Source organism: Scyliorhinus canicula, chromosome 10, assembly GCF_902713615.1.
Source record: "Scyliorhinus canicula chromosome 10, sScyCan1.1, whole genome shotgun sequence".
Classification (NCBI taxonomy): domain Eukaryota; kingdom Metazoa; phylum Chordata; class Chondrichthyes; order Carcharhiniformes; family Scyliorhinidae; genus Scyliorhinus; species Scyliorhinus canicula.
This window is the reverse complement of record NC_052155.1, coordinates 190,809,916-190,825,981: the sequence shown is the minus strand read 5'-3', so window position 1 is coordinate 190,825,981 and position 16,066 is coordinate 190,809,916. Positions and strand designations below refer to the sequence as shown.

Genomic DNA, 16,066 nt, shown 5'->3' with positions numbered 1-16,066 from the left:
ACTACAGAACACAATAAACAAGCAACTTTAAAACAACGAACAGAACCACAGCCACAGAGGGTAAACTCAATCACACAGGCACTAGATACAAACTCAGAGAAGGAAAATCCCACAGACACTAACACACAAACAGGAAAAACAAAGCTTTCCTTTTCTACTGAGCTGCCAGCAGTTCTGAATGAGTTAATCAAAGCCTGAAAAATTCCTTTCACCTTACATGCAATAAAACCAATCGTTTCCCCGAATCGGATGTTTTGTTTCAAATGTGCTTTCAGAATGCAGTGATTCAAACTGTTTCAAATTGTTAATTTAGCTTTTTGAAAAACCCATCTGTCGTATTTCCCCGATCTTTATTGCCGTCGTCCTTATCCATCTCTCGGTCCCCAAAAGCGCACATCATTCCCCTTTGGACTGAGAGTAGAGACTTTAACTTGTCCATCTCCTTCCAACGCTTCTGTTCATTAAGGCACTCCCGGGGCACCAATACCCACACTGACTTCTTGTAAAACCCATAACACACCAACACTCGTGTCTTTCTTTTCCCCGGGAATGATCCTTGACTATCCCAATATCACGTACTCAATTTCAACAATCTCTCGCATATCATAACCCCCTTTGACACAAAAGGGTCCTCCCAGCAGCCATTTGTCACTGGCCACCTTCCACAAGGTAGTTTAAATTGCCTTTCCCCACTTGTTTTCTTACTTCTTTGGGTCCTAGACTCCTGCTTAGGCACTCCCAGAGTGCTAAAATCGACATCCGGAGCGCTTTATGGTTCAGCCTGTCTAAGTATCACTTAGTCAGTCTTGTTGAATGCCAAATGTTGCATCTTCAGAACCCTGCTGTTTATGTTGCTTATGCTGATACAGGGTGAGCCGTTTTAACCATCAGGCAATGCTAGTGTCTTCACTTTACTGGTGTCTTTACAAATACCCATCAGGTGGCACAGTGGTTAGCATTGCTGCATCACAGCGCCAGGGACCCGAGTTCGATTCCCACCTTGGGTGACTGTGGAGTTTGCACGTTCTCCCCGTGTCTGCGTGTGTTTCCTCTGGGCGCTCCGGTTTCCTCCAACAGTCCAAAGATGTGCAGGTTAGGTGGATTGGACATGCCAAATTGACCCTGAGGGTGAGATTATACGGCCTAGGTCGAGTGGTCTTTCAAAGGGATGGTGCAGACTTGATGGGCCGAATGGCATCTTTCTTTACTGTCGAGATCCTATTCTGGTTTACACTGGGCTTAGAAGTACAGCACAGTACAGGCCCTTCAGCCCACGATGCTGACCATTTATCCTAATCTTAGATCAACCTAACCTACACCCCTTCATTTTACTGCTGTCCATGTGCCTGTCTAAGAGTCGCTTAAATGTCCCTAATGACTCTGACTCCACCACCTCTGCTGACCGTGCATTCCATACACCCACCATCTTCTTGTGTATAATGTCCTGATGAGTGCAAGATAAAAAGCTTCAACGTGTCTTTTTTTTTCAGTAATTAATTTTAGTTAAAGATATAAACTTCTTTCTTGGAGACCCTTGAATTGGATTCCTTACTTTGCGAATGCAATCTTGTTAAAGTGAAAAACTAGTGTCATTTGCATCTGTAATTATATAATTGTGCAATTTACATAATCCATAAACTGGTAAAAGTATAATTGCTCCAGCTTTTTGTGCTGAGTTCCCGTCTCTTAGACGTCCGCACTTTCACCACTTTGAATCGATAATTTTTAAAGAGCTGATTGGATTCTTGACCTGAATTTAGAGTGCCCAGAATTTTGTGCTGAGTCGATTTTCTCCCAGACATTAACCAGTGTTGCTCTGACCTTCCTTTTCATATTTGACATAGGTGGAACCATCCCAGGCTCCGCTGTCCTAGTTTTCCATATCCAAATGATAGATGTCCACAACCCATCCGATGAAATTGAAATCAAGACCTACCACAAACCCAGTAACTGCACCACCCGGAGCAAGAAAGGAGACTATGTTAAATATCACTACAATGCAACACTGATGGACGGAACAAAGTTAGATTCCACGTAAGTTTTGCTGTTGAACTATGTTTCTGATGATACTGGTGTGGACTGAATACCTCTACCATAGTTCAGATAAAATGAGCTGTTGCTAATTCTCAACAGTCTAACGGAGGTAGAATGGCTTTTGTGCTACTTATTCTGGTTGAGCAAGCATTTATTTCCCAGCGGGGTGCTGGCAGGCAAAGTCACTGAATTACTGTTAGACTATGGTGAATGGGACTTGAGAACATAAGAAATAGGAACAGGAGCAGGACATTTGGCTCCTTGAGCCTGCTCCGTCATTCAGTAGGATCATGGCTGATCCGACATTTCACCATCTCGCCCTCTATCGACACCAGCAGCATCTCCCCCCGCACTGCCCTTCCCCCTACTCGCCGCCACCCCCTCCCCCACCCAGCACTGCTCATCCTCCCCACCTGACACCCATGAGCCTTGATGCTAAATGTTGGCTGGTTATTCAACTGCAGAGGCATCATTGTGGCTACTGCCTGATTCCAACAGGGATCTGATTGAGAGTGGCTGATTTTCCTCAAATGAAGGATGCTGGTGGCCCTGCAAAGTGTCAACCAGTTGAAAAAGACTTTCAATTATTTTGTTTCTGAATGTTAATGACATTGGGTTTCAAAGCTTTGCTTAAGAAATCATTCTGTTGATGGTTATTGATGATTACCAGTTGACGGCAAGCTTGGCAAGTGCACCCATATTGGAGGTTGATTCTTATCAATTGGCTACCTTGAACCAAATAATTGGCTACCTTGAACCAAGTGGCTGGTTTAGCTCACTGGGCTAAATTGCTGGCTTTTCAAGCAGGCCAGCAGCACGGTTTGATTCCTGTACCAGCCTCCCCGGACAGGCGTCGGAATGTGGCGACTAGGGAATTTTCACAGTAACTTCATTGAAGCCTACTCGTGACAATAAGCTATTTTCTATTTCTAAATACAGACATCTATTAAATCACACACCGGCGGCTGCTCTGTGACTTGCGTCTGAAGAGTAAGGCCCTAGTAAACCTGGCACCATTGAGGGAATTACATTGTGGCTAAAGAATGCCCTGTGATTGATTCTGTCCTGTCTGGAAGATGCACAGAATTGGTTGTCTGGCTGCCTGGGGTATATTTCGGGGGGGGGGGGGGGGGGGGTTGGGGGGGGGGCGCTGACTTGTATACGTGGAAATTTACAGCTGAGTCTGGTTAGAAGTGCGAATTTTAGAGTGGGGGTTGGGGAGAAATTTTTGCTGCTCACAATCATAAACATGCAGCATTAAATTCCTGCCTCTTTCACGAGCGAGTCTTTCAAAACCAATATCTCTACAGCTTCCTTATCTAGTGTTCAAAAGAAAAGATGAGATTCTTTGGAAAGGGGGGAGGGGAGAAAGATTTACGCTCCCTTTTTGTTAACAATATTCTTCCTGTTTAAAAGGCAACTCTGTATTATCCCTGAATGAGAATCAAGCTAAGTACAGCTTGTTGAGTCAGCTGTGGCTCACTGAGTAGCACTCTCGTCTCAGAGTCAAAAGGTTGTGGGTTCAAGCCTCACTCTAGAGACCTGAGCACAAATTCTAGGCTGGTACCACCTTCACGAGGACAATTAGGAATGGAAACAAATGCTGGCTTAGCCAGTGAAACCCACATCCTGTGGAAAAAAATCTTAATTCATTGCAGAACTGAAGAGTGCCGGGTGTCCTCTTTCAGCAGAGATGTTCAACCGAGCTCCTGCCTGCTCACTCAGATGGATGGAAATAAAACGCCAGGAGGCTGTTTCTACAAAGAGCGGGGGATTGCTCTCTGGTATCCACAGGCCAATCTTTATCCTGCAATCAAGCCCTAAAATAAATTATTTTGCCATTTCTGGGAGCTTGCTGTGCACAAACGGGTTACCGTGTTTCCTAAAACACTACCGTTGAAAAATAATGGAATTTCCTGAGTTCTCTTTTCCCAAGCTGGAAACATCCGGTCAGGTGACAAGTACAAGTTGTGTTTTCTGTGAGTTTCCTGTTGTGTGGCAATCAATTTCCTTCCCTCTCCTAGCTGTCAATGTAATTTTAAAGTAGATGACCACAAGGTGTAAGCTTGACATGATGCTGGGCTCCTTAACTGCAGATCCCAATAACCTGTCTCTGGCACTGAGGGAGGATCCATGGTCTGTGCTCATGGGTCCATCAGTAATTAATGCTGGCTTCCATTCTTTCTCCAACTCTGTTTATAAGTTACAGCTTAGATCTAACTGTTTCTTTCCTCCCTCACCGCCCTGTTCTAGTCCTTTTAATTTTGTTTTACAGTCACATAAAACTGTGTTCTGGACAGGACCAAATGAATATGTTCTCCTTTCACCATCAGTGCCAGAATCAACTAAAGCCTCAGGCTGTGTGGCCAGTCAGTGACTGCTGTAAACAAGGCACAGAAGGGAATACGATGGCTTGAAAGTCTTTAAGATCTATATAGGCGCACATTCCAACTTCATTAATTTAGTTCAGGGAAAAACTTTTAAATGCCACTGCAGGTTCTCACTGAGACTTTCTTTCCCACTGCTGCTGTTGATAAGCCGTTCCTGTTGGGACTACTGAGTTGTAGAGTAGAGTAGAGAAATACAGCACAGAACAGGCCCTTCGGCCCACGATGTTGTGCCGAACTTTTGTCCTAGGTTAATCATAGATAATAGAATTTTGGACACTAAGGGCAATTTATCATGACCAATCCACCCAACCTGCACATATTTGGACTGTGGGAGGAAACCGGAGAACCCGGAGGAAACCCACGCGCACACGGGGAGGATGTGCAGACTCCACACAGACAGTGACCCAAGCCGAAATCGAACCTGGGACCCTGGAGCTGTGACGCAATTGTGCTAACCACTGTGCTACCGTGCTGCCCTATGATAGGCCCAATGTTCTCTGGAGTTTATAAGAATGTGATCCCACTGAAGGTTATGAAGATGCTTGATAGGTTAGATACTGAGAGATTGTTTCTGCTGGTTGGGGAATCTAGATTACAGGCGGGCCAGTCTCAGGATGGGGGGGGGGGGGGGGGGGGGGAGAGAGGAGAGGGAGAGAGAGAGAGAGAGAGTGTTATTTAGGACTGAGTTGAGGAGAAATGTCTTCACTCAAAATGTTGTGAATCTTTGGAATTCATTACCCCAGATGGTTATGGCTGTGACATCATTGAATACACTTAACGCTGGGAAAGATAGAATTTGGTGTCTTGGAGTATGAATGGCTATGGGGAGTGGGTGGGAAAATGGATTGAAGCCAAGATCAGCCTTGATTGTATTACATTGTGCAACAACATTGATGAGCTTATGGACTTCTCTCACTTCCATTTCTTGTGTTCTTAAATCACCCTGGACTCTCATCTGTTATAATGAGTTCAACCCCAATTCATGTTTTTGTCATATTTATATAACCTCAGTAAGCAACAGTCCAATGATTTGCACTCTATCCAACTAATCACCTCCGCGTGCTCCCTGCAGTTTGGAGGAGTCTAAAGTTCTTTAATTCTGAACTTGCTGAAGGTTTTTAATAGGATTAGCATCATATCTCCACTTTTCGTCAATGCATCTTACTATAAAATGAATATAAAGGGATATGGGAAGAGGTGGGTATATGTGATTTCGGATACTGCCTATGTGGAGAGTGAATCCCAGCACAAACTGGTTGTGGAGAGTGAAGAACATCACGGACTAGTTGTGGAGAGTGAACCCCAACACGGACTGGTTGTGGAGAGTGAACCCCAACACGGACTGGTTGTGGAGAGTGAACCCCAACACGGACTGGTTGTGGAGAGTGAACCCCAACACGGACTGGTTGTGGAGAGTGAACCCCAACACGGACTGGTTGTGGAGAGTGAACCCCAACACTGACTGGTTGTGGAGAGTGAACCCCAACACGGACTGGTTGTGGAGAGTGAACCCCAACACGGACTGGTTGTGGAGAGTGAACCCCAGCACGGACTGGTTGTGGAGAGTGAACCCCAGCACGGACTGGTTGTGGAGAGTGAACCCCAACACGGACTGGTTGTGGAGAGTGAACCCCAACACGGACTGGTTGTGGAGAGTGAACCCCAACACGGACTGGTTGTGGAGAGTGAACCCCAACACGGACTGGTTGTGGAGAGTGAACCCCAACACGGACTGGTTGTGGAGAGTGAACCCCAACACGGACTGGTTGTGGAGAGTGAAGATCAACACGGACTGGTTGTGGAGAGTGAACCCCAACACGGACTGGTTGTGGAGAGTGAAGACCAACACGGACTGGTTGTGGAGAGTGAAGATCAACACAGACTGGTTGTGGAGAGTGAAGACCAACACGGACTGGTTGTGGCGAGTGAAGACCAACACAGACTGGTTGTGGAGAGTGAAGACCAACACAGACTGGTTGTGGAGAGTGAACCCCAACACGGACTGGTTGTGGAGAGTGAAGACCAACACGGACTGGTTGTGGAGAGTGAACCCCAACACAGACTGGTTGTGGAGAGTGAAGACCAACATGGACTGGTTGTGGAGAGTGAAGACCAACACGGACTGGTTGTGGAGAGTGAAGACCAACATGGACTGGTTGTGGAGAGTGAAGACCAACATGGACTGGTTGTGGAGAGTGAAGACCAACATGGACTGGTTGTGGAGAGTGAAGACCAACATGGACTGGTTGTGGAGAGTGAAGACCAACACGGACTGGTTGTGGAGAGTGAAGACCAACATGGACTGGTTGTGGAGAGTGAAGACCAACATGGACTGGTTGTGGAGAGTGAAGACCAACATGGACTGGTTGTGGAGAGTGAAGACCAACACGGACTGGTTGTGGAGAGTAGCTTGTTTCCATGTTGTAATTCTTGATGCTGCTGTTTTTTTCCGGGAGACTGGCTGTAAATTATTCAGATTCTCTGTTGATCCTTTGCATTTTTGAGACAAGTGCACACTTGCTATGACTGAATTAGAGTTCAGATAAAGAGAGTAAAAACTTCACAGGCAGGAGTTTCTGTTCCAACACATTCCCCTTGGCCAACAGCTTCACATTAATGTGGTATCTGCTGATGTGGACAGGTCGGCAGTGAATGGAAGTCTTAATGTCATTTAAAAAACAGATGTTCTCAAAAAGAATCTGGAATGTCAGCGTTTGAGCACTTTCCAATCTGGATAAAAATTTTGTTTAACCCTGTGTTGGCTTTTCTTGTGAAATTTCTAACACTGATTTCATCTCTTTTACTAGAGGCATTTCCTCCCTTTCTCCCTCTGTATCACCCCCTGCCTCCATCCACTCTCAGATTAGAAGCAGATCAGAGCAGCACGGTAGCATTGTGGATAGCACAATCGCTTCACAGCTCCAGGGTCCCAGGTTCGATTCCGGCTTGGGTCACTGTCTGTGCGGAGTCTGCACGTCCTCCCCGTGTGTGCGTGGGTTTCCTCCGGGTGCTCCGGTTTCCTCCCACAGTCCAAAGATGTGCAGGTTAGGTGGATTGGCCATGATAAATTGCCCTTAGTGTCAAAAATTGCCCTTAGTGTTGGGTGGGGTTACTGGGTTATGGGGATAGGGTGGAGGTGTTGACCTTGGGTAGGGTGCTCTTTCCAAGAGCCGGTGCAGACTCGATGGGCCGAATGGCCTCCTGCTGCACTGTAAATTCTATGAAGACTACTGATGGCATTTGAGAGCAGGTTATTTGTCCCACCTCAGCTAAGGAATAGTGTGCACTACACAGGTACACGTGATAAATGTCGTGGCAGCTAGCAACATAACCAGATTCTGCTTTGTCATTGCTTTAATCTGTTCAGCTGTTATTGTCCTTGCATATTAAACACGGACAATAGGTCTGAGTCACTGTTTATATGAACCAAATTGGAAAGTTACATCTTTCTTTCAGTCACAACTATGGAAAAACGTACAACATCGTCCTGGGTTCTGGTCAAGTGGTCATGGGGATGGACATGGGCCTCACTAATATGTGCGTAGATGAGAAGCGCACCATCGTTATCCCACCTCATCTGGGCTATGGAGAGAGCGGAATTGGTATGTAACAACCTACTGCTATTCTTGGGTTTAGAAACTTGAAGTATAAATAAGAACAGGAGTCATGGATTTTACCTGTTATTTTGAATGAAGCGTGAGTGAACTCAATTAAAACTCCCAGCTGTAACTGACTATTTGGGGGCCTGTGCTGTCACTCCGAGTACTGTAAGCAAACTGGGAAAATTGGGATAACAGCTGTGATGGTCGTTTTCAGATGAACAAAACTGAGTTATGATTTGTGGCTAAGTTGTATGGACACACGTTGAGTGCTAGTTTTCTCCGATAGTATGGCCACATCAAAATTAAAATCTTACTGACAAATTAGAGAACAGTGATGATTGGCAGCGCTCCCATACAGAATTGCCCATTTCTGATATTTTCCTTTCCCCATTATCACTGCATTAACACTCCTTCCTATAATAGCAAAAAACTCTGGGCTGCCTGTTTCTCTGTCTTGCGTTTCCCAGTGAATTCCACTGTGGCTACAGGTTGAAGTGAGCTGTTTTCTGGCCAACATGAAGTGGTGTTCAGACTTGAATGATACTTTGGAGAATGAAGTGTAAAGAATGGTAATGCTTGTTGGTGACACTGCTGGATTAAACATTGTGATTCTATCTTTCAGTGGGAGAGGTACCAGGCAGTGCTGTGCTTATTTTTGACGTTGAGATGGTAGAAGTTGTCACAGGTCTCCCAGAGGGTTATATGTTCGTTTGGACTTCTGAGGTATCATCGCCTGATCTCTTCCACGAGATTGACAAGGACGATAACAAGGAAGTCAGTCCAGAGGAGGTAAAACTAACAATGAATTTTAATAGTGAAACACCATTGACTCGAGGAGTGTGTGTGTGCATTCAGGGACAAGAGGAAAGTGATTAGGGGAAGGGAGGGCAGAGTACGTCTGTGGATGGAGGATGTGTTTGGGAGGGGGTGTGGGAGAGGGGTTGTGATGGTACGGGCTGGTAAAACTTTCAATCAGTGGAAACCAAGAAGAAATATGGTCAATTGATGTCAAGGATTTGTTATGATGTTTGCTACAAAGGATCTTTGTTACCGAAGTTACCCAGAGAAGGGGCGGCACGGTGGTGCAGTCGTTAGCACTGCTGCCTCACGGCGCCAAGGTCCCAGGTTCGATTCCAGCTCTGGGTCACTGTTCGTGTGGAGTTTGCACATTCTCCCAGTCTGCATGGGTCTCACCCCCATAATCCAAAGATGTGTAGGGTAGGTGGATTGGCCATGCTAAATTACCCCTTAATTGGGAAAAAAAATAATTGGATACTCTAAATCTATTTTTTTTTTAAATAAATTGCCCAGAGCATGATATTGGCATTAAAATGATGGGAAACATGGGTTGGTTGAGTAGTTACAATTGATGGTGATACTGTCTTTGTGCTTATGCACTGAAACTCAGTTAATGCTATTGGCAAATGTTAATACAATCTTGCCAAAGATGATACGTGGCAGGATGAGGCGAATCTAACTTTATTCAACTAAAAACAAACCATCCTCTCAACTGAGACACCGAATAGGTAAATTCCAGTGGGAATGTTTTAAATTCCTGGTTTTTCTCTCTCCATTCATTTCTTCTATTTCAATGTTATGTTTATTAAGGAAAGACTGTTAACGTTTGAAAGTGGAACACTGTTGGTGCTCAGTGTTGGCATTAGGCACTCCTGGGTCTGATAGAGCAACATTACATATTGAGTAAATTGTGAGAGGGGGAACAAGATTAGACACCCTGTGCCCTTTATCATGGGCTCAGCATAGTAACCCACTGAATAGTATACTATACTGATCAGAAAGAAGTTAGGTTATTAATGATATTCTGAGCTGAGTTGAGTGATGGGGTAACAGTACAGAAAGAAGTTGCATTAATAGAACGCCATTCACAAACTCAGGAAATCCCAAAGTGCTTTAGAACCAGTCACTGAAATCATTGAATCCTCCAGCATTGCTTTTTCTTTGAAAGAGCTCCACTTCCCTTCTCTTTCTGCATAGCTCGGCAATTTTTATTCCCTCTTTCAAGTATTTAAAACAGATTAGAAAATGAAAATATTAGAGAGGCAAAAAGTACAGCATTTGAGCACCTTCTTTATCTTGTGTTTCCTTCACCAAATACACATTTTCACAATATATTAACCAACGTGACCCTAAAACATTCGTGACTCACCAGCTGTGCTTCTCTTTTTTTAAATCTCTGATACATTGAAATTTTCTTCAGCTAAATATTGGGAAGACTGAAGCCATTGCCAGGATTTCACTGGCCCCAGGGGGCAGGCTGAGAGGCATGGGGGCCGTTAAAATTGGGGTTGGGGAGCTGTGTTGTATCAGCTATCTAATGCAATATGGGATGCAAGAGGCTGCCTTCAGCAAGGAGGCCAGCAGCTGATTTGCATATGTAAATGTCCTATCAATGGTCATTTTACGTTGTCGGTATTTTGCCGGGGGCAGGGTGATCTCCACCGGCTCAATGGAGGCAGATTACCAGCAGCCGCCCAAGGGGGGAAGTCACACAGACCAAAGAAGGGACTGTGGACAGGGAAGGCAACATCTATGGCTCCCCAGTCACCTCCCTGACAGGGTTTCCACCCAACACTCGGCACAATGATTTATATATTTTTTAACTTGCAGATGATTAGGGCCGATGGTCAAAAGCTTAATCAAAGACATGGGGTTTAAAGAGCATCTTAAAGGAAAAGAAGGAAGACAGTTTTAGGGAGGAAATTTCAAGCCTAAAGGCAGTTGTTGGAGAAGCCACTAATGGAGTGATTAAAATCTGGTCTAACTCCCATGGTTTCCTATGTTCCTCAAGCAGCAGCAAGCACCCCAAGATCCATCTGTTCCTTTGAGCTTCCTAGTGTCCTACCATTCATTGGATTGGATTGGATTTTTTTATTGTCACGTGTCCCGAGGTACATGAAAAGTATTGTTCTGCATTCAGTCCAGACAGATCATTCCACACATTAAAAAAAACATAGGACATACATAAATACACAATGTAAATACATAGACACAGATACATAGACACAGGGGTGAGCTGGCAAGGTGGGTACAGAACTGGCTAGGTCATAGAAGGCAGAGAGTAGCAATGGAAGGGTGCTTTTCTAATTGGAGGGCTGTGACTAGTGGTGTTCCGCAGGGATCAGTGCTGGAACCTTTGCTGTTCGTAGTATATATAAATGATTTGGAGGAAAATGTAACTGGTCTGATTAGTAAGTTTGCAGACGACATAAAGGTTGGTGGAATTGCGGATAGCGATGAGGACTGTCAGAGGATACAGCAGGATTTAGATCGTTTGGAGACATGGGCAGAGAGATGGCAGATGGAGTTTAATCTGGACAAATGTGAGGTAATGCATTTTGGAAGGTCTAATGCAGGTAGGGAATATACAGTGAATGGCAGAACTCTAAAGAGTATGGAAAGTCAGAGAGATCTAGGTGAACAGGTCCACTGGTCATTGAAAGGGGCAACACAGGTGGAGAAGGTAGACAAGAAGGCATACGGCATGCTTGCCTTCATTGGCCGGGGCATTGAGTATAAGAATTGGCAAGTCATGTTGCAGCTGTATAGAACCTTAGTTAGGCCACACTTGGAGTATAGTGTTCAATTCTGGTCGCCACACTACCAGAAGGAAGTGGAGGATTTAGAGAGGGTGCAGAAGAGATTTATCAGGATGTTGCCTGCTATGCAGGCCATTAGCTATGAGGAGCGGTTGAATAAACGCGGTTTGTTCTCAATGGAACGATGGAGGTTGAGGGGCGACCTGATAGAGGTCTACAAAGTTATGAGGGGCATAGACTAGTGGATCGTCAGAGGCTTTTCCCCAGGGTAGAGGGGACAATTACTAGGGGGCATAGGTTTAAGGGGCAAGGTTTAGAGTAGATGTATGAGGCAAGTTTTTTTTACACAGAGGGTAGTGGGTGCCTGGAACTCGCTGGCGGAGGAGGGGGTGGAAGCAAGGGACGATAGTGACATTTAAGGGGCACCTTGATAAATACACGAATAGGATGGGAATAGAGGGATACGGACCCAGGAAGTGTAGAAGATTGTAGTTTAGTCGGGCAGCATGGTCGGCACGGGCTTGGAGGGCCGAAGGGCTGTACTTTTCTTCTTTGTTCAGACATCAGGTGATGCATTTGGAGTGTAGTACTGCTCAGTGGAGATGATGTGTGAAAGTCATTCGGGTCAGTAATTACATACTCCCTTGTCCTGTTTCTTCCAAAGTGCACCACCGTGCATTTATCAGGGTTAAATACCATCTGCCACTGCTCTGCCCATCAGACCAACCCAACATAAAAGAGCTTGCATTCCTTCCTGCCTGAATGATGTGAGAAACATGCTCTGGTCAGCTCCTTTTCTAGTTTCAAACTTGTTTAAAACTAACTATTTTCTTTCTTACAGTTTTCCAAATACATCCTGGCCCAAGTGGAAAGTGGTCAGGGGAGACTAGCCCCTGGTTTTTCTCCTGATAAAATCATAGAGAACATGTTCTCCAATCAGGATCGGAATGGAGATGGCAAGATTAGTGCTGAAGAGTTCAGGCTGAAGGATGAGGAGCAGACCAGCCATGATGAACTATAAGGCGAAGGTCGACATCAGTTCTGTTATTGAGTGGAAAAGTAAAGAGTTAACCTGTGGGTTGTTGATTGGGATCTGGGTCTTATCCATGTTTCTGTTCTACAGCTTTGGTATAAAACATATCACTGGCATTGGAAACCCGGATTCCAAACGCTTGTCTAAGACTGAATTAAGAATCATGTTCATTTGCTGCTGAACACTGTTGATTCACAAAATTATTTTAGTGTTTTTTACATTTGAATTTTAATTTTTATTAAGAGGGAGAATAATCCTTTCCCCAGCCCCAGGCTATACACTCCAAATTAGTTTTACTTTGAGTCCAATTTCACATGCAGTTAAATATCATCAACAGTCACAACTTGTGTCAAACAATGTAAATATTTCATTGATATTTGAAAGCATATCTTGCAACTTATTATCTTCTACTTTTTTTGTTGGTCAATCTTTTATTCAATGAGAAGCAGTCAGATTTCTGTTTGAATTCATATTTTGGGTGACTAGGACTGATTGCCAGTATGCAACACTAGAATAGAAAGTCGAGGTTCAATGTCTTGTTACTGACGAGGATCTACGCAGCATCCATGAATAAAGTGAAACAGGGAGGAAATGAATGGAACCAGTTGCTATGGATCTTGTTCTCTGTGAGACATTTTCTCCTCAATAGGGTATGCGCTTATACTCAATTTTCTAAGATTGCTAGTTTGTTAATGGATGTCTAAATTATGGTTCACACTTCCTCAGGATAACCCCCACTGCCTGTTATAATGTACAACCTAAAGATCAACCAGGCCAGTGACAGCATTGAGGAGAATGTTGCTCAGGTTGTAATTATAACTATTTGTAAGGCTCCAAAGTCATGTATAATTTTACATTCCCTGCACAGACTCTGGGCTGTGATCCCTCGCTGCAGCTTGATGCAACCTGATTACAAAAAGAGGTGCAATGATTCAATGATACTTGCTTTGAGTAATATGAAAACTAATAATTTCCTAATTTTGTATAAGAAGGAGATTGATGCAAAATGCATGGTTATGGAAAACTCGTCACTGGTGCCCTGGCTTGGCTGATGGAATGTACTTGTGAATTGGATGTTGTTGCTACAGGAGAAGAGATATGGAGTAGGGCTGTTGGCATAGCTGTTTGAAAAGAGCTGCAAGGGGCTGAATGGTCCCCGCCCCATAAGATTCCATTTTTCATAAACCACATTTACTTGTCACGTTAATATTATTTTTCACTTTCCTTAGCTCCTTTGAAATAAATGCACAAATTAAATTGACACTGAACTCTTAGCGTGCTGTAGTGTAACCATGGTAATGGTTAATCACACCCAATTGTAGCTGACCATCACATCACTGGGAGCCAAGAGTTTGAAGGAGGTGGATTGAGAAAGCTTGGCTGTCACTGCCACATTAGCTTCTTATACAAAGCTGACATCATCTTTGGTAATTAGAAACCAAGAGCTGGACAAGCTCAGGAGATCTGGCAGTATCTGTGGAGAGAGAAGCAATACCTGTTGCTCTTTGATTCCATATATTCCAAACCATGCAGGCAGGACTGTTTATGTACCAGGGTCTACCATTCCCAATAATCAAAGATCTGGCCAAATTGTCAGTGCAGCAATATTGGTGCAGCCCTTAAACCAGGTCAGAGAGGAGCTGCTCCGATGCACCTGAATATTCATTATCAACCTGAGATAGCCAGATAGCTTTGCCTGTGGTACACACTCCACAATTGTCTGAACAATGCCTCTTGTATGCAGAAGTCCAAATACACCACTTACTGGACCAGAAGTATTTGACTACAAGTCTTGCGACCAGAATGTTACACACACACTACAACCTCTCAATTCTGTGAACAAGGTATCCTCAATTGATGCTCTGATCCTGTAAATAAAATGATAGGGATGATGGCTGTTAAGCCTCTCGGGCCTGCTGCATTGTTCAGTTAGTTCATGGCTGATTTCCACTGTAAATCCTAGAAATCATTACCTGAAAGCCCAACACCCACAGCCTTTTGAAGAAGAAACTTGCATATTTCCTCTAACTTCTGTGTGAAGCGCTTGCCGATTCTACCTGAGCTGCCTTGTTCTAATTCTTGAGAGTTCCACCAGAGCAAATAGTTTCTCGATCTACTCTAACAATTTCTATCATTTGATCAGCCCTAAATCTTCTAAACTTGGCATGGCAAGATTAGACAATCTGTCATCATACTTGAACCCTGTTGTTATCATTCTGGTGTAAGATTTGGTATTTTTCTGATGGAGTGTTCAGTTGCTTTCACAGTCAAGGTGAGCTTCCTGAAGTGAGCTACCCAAAATTGAACACAATTATTCCAGATTGAATCTAACCGAGGCTCTGCACAACTTAAGTATATTACTTCTTCCCCTTTGAATTCAAACCTGCCTTTGAGGCAAAAGCCAACATCCCATTAGCCTTTTTCATAGCTTTCTGACTTCAAAGCATTCCGAAGGCTCTCCCAAGAGTGGAGGAATCAGGATTTACGACCTTCAGTAAGGGTAATTGCTGATCCTTGTGTTTTGCAGTGGGAAAATGCCGACAGTCCTCAGTAATTAGCACTACACCTCCAAAGCTCATTGATGGAGAATCAGGCTTGTATTTGAAAATAACTTTTTCTTGGTCTTTCACTAAACAATTTTACTTTGAAGCGATTTACTTTCAATAAAAGAGCTTGTATTTTGACAACCAAGTGTGTGGAAATCTCATCTTTAAACAGAGAACATTTTCATACAATTTATATATTTGGGCTGAAAAATTGCCTTTGTGTGAGAACATTAGTTTTTGCAGCGACATTTACACGTCTTGGAATCTTTTGGCGAATACTGTAGTATTTAATTTGCTTTAAAGATACCAAGGTCAGCTCAATCCTTAAATTCTGAAAAATGTTGCCAATAAATGGCTCCATGTAGTGTGTACACATGTTGCAGTGAATAAATGGAACCCATGTGGATAATTTTTATGCATTTTGGTGTTTAGGATCTACTGCATTTACACGTATTTCTGACTGGCATTGCATATATTCCATTTCTAAAAACCACAAAGGGCATTAAGTTCACAATGGGTGGACCTACACCTCAGGGACTGCAACGGTTCAAGGCAACTCACCACCACCTTCTGACGGGCAAGTAGTGATGGGCAGTGAACAAAGAACAAAGAAAATTACAGCACAGGAACAGGCCCTTTGGACCTCCCAGGCTGCACCGATCCAGATCCTTTATTTAAACCTGTCCCCTATTTTCCAAGGTCTACTTCCCTCTGTTCCCCGCCCGTTCATATATCTGTCTAGATGCATATTAAATTATGCTATCGTGCCCGCCTCTACCACCTCTGCTGGCAAAGCGTTCCAGGCACCCACCACCCTCTGCGTAAAAAAACTTTCTATGCACATCTCCCTTAAACTTTCCCCCTCTCGCCTTGAAATCGTGACCCCTTGTAATTGACACCCCCA

The 16,066-nt window shown here is 44.1% G+C and overlaps 1 protein-coding gene across 1 annotated transcript in view; it reads left to right on the top strand.

Annotated features, from left to right (window-relative positions):
- fkbp9 (FKBP prolyl isomerase 9) overlaps positions 1-15,307 on the top strand; it is a 37,358-nt gene extending 22,051 nt beyond the window's left edge. Inside the window, exons 7-10 of the mRNA XM_038810392.1 lie at positions 1,845-2,034; positions 7,881-8,026; positions 8,649-8,815; positions 12,425-15,307. Of these exons, the coding sequence (XP_038666320.1) occupies positions 1,845-2,034; positions 7,881-8,026; positions 8,649-8,815; positions 12,425-12,604 (683 nt within the window). The 3' untranslated portion in view covers positions 12,605-15,307. The remainder of the gene's footprint in view (positions 1-1,844; positions 2,035-7,880; positions 8,027-8,648; positions 8,816-12,424) is intronic.
- The last annotated feature ends 759 nt before the right edge of the window (positions 15,308-16,066 follow it).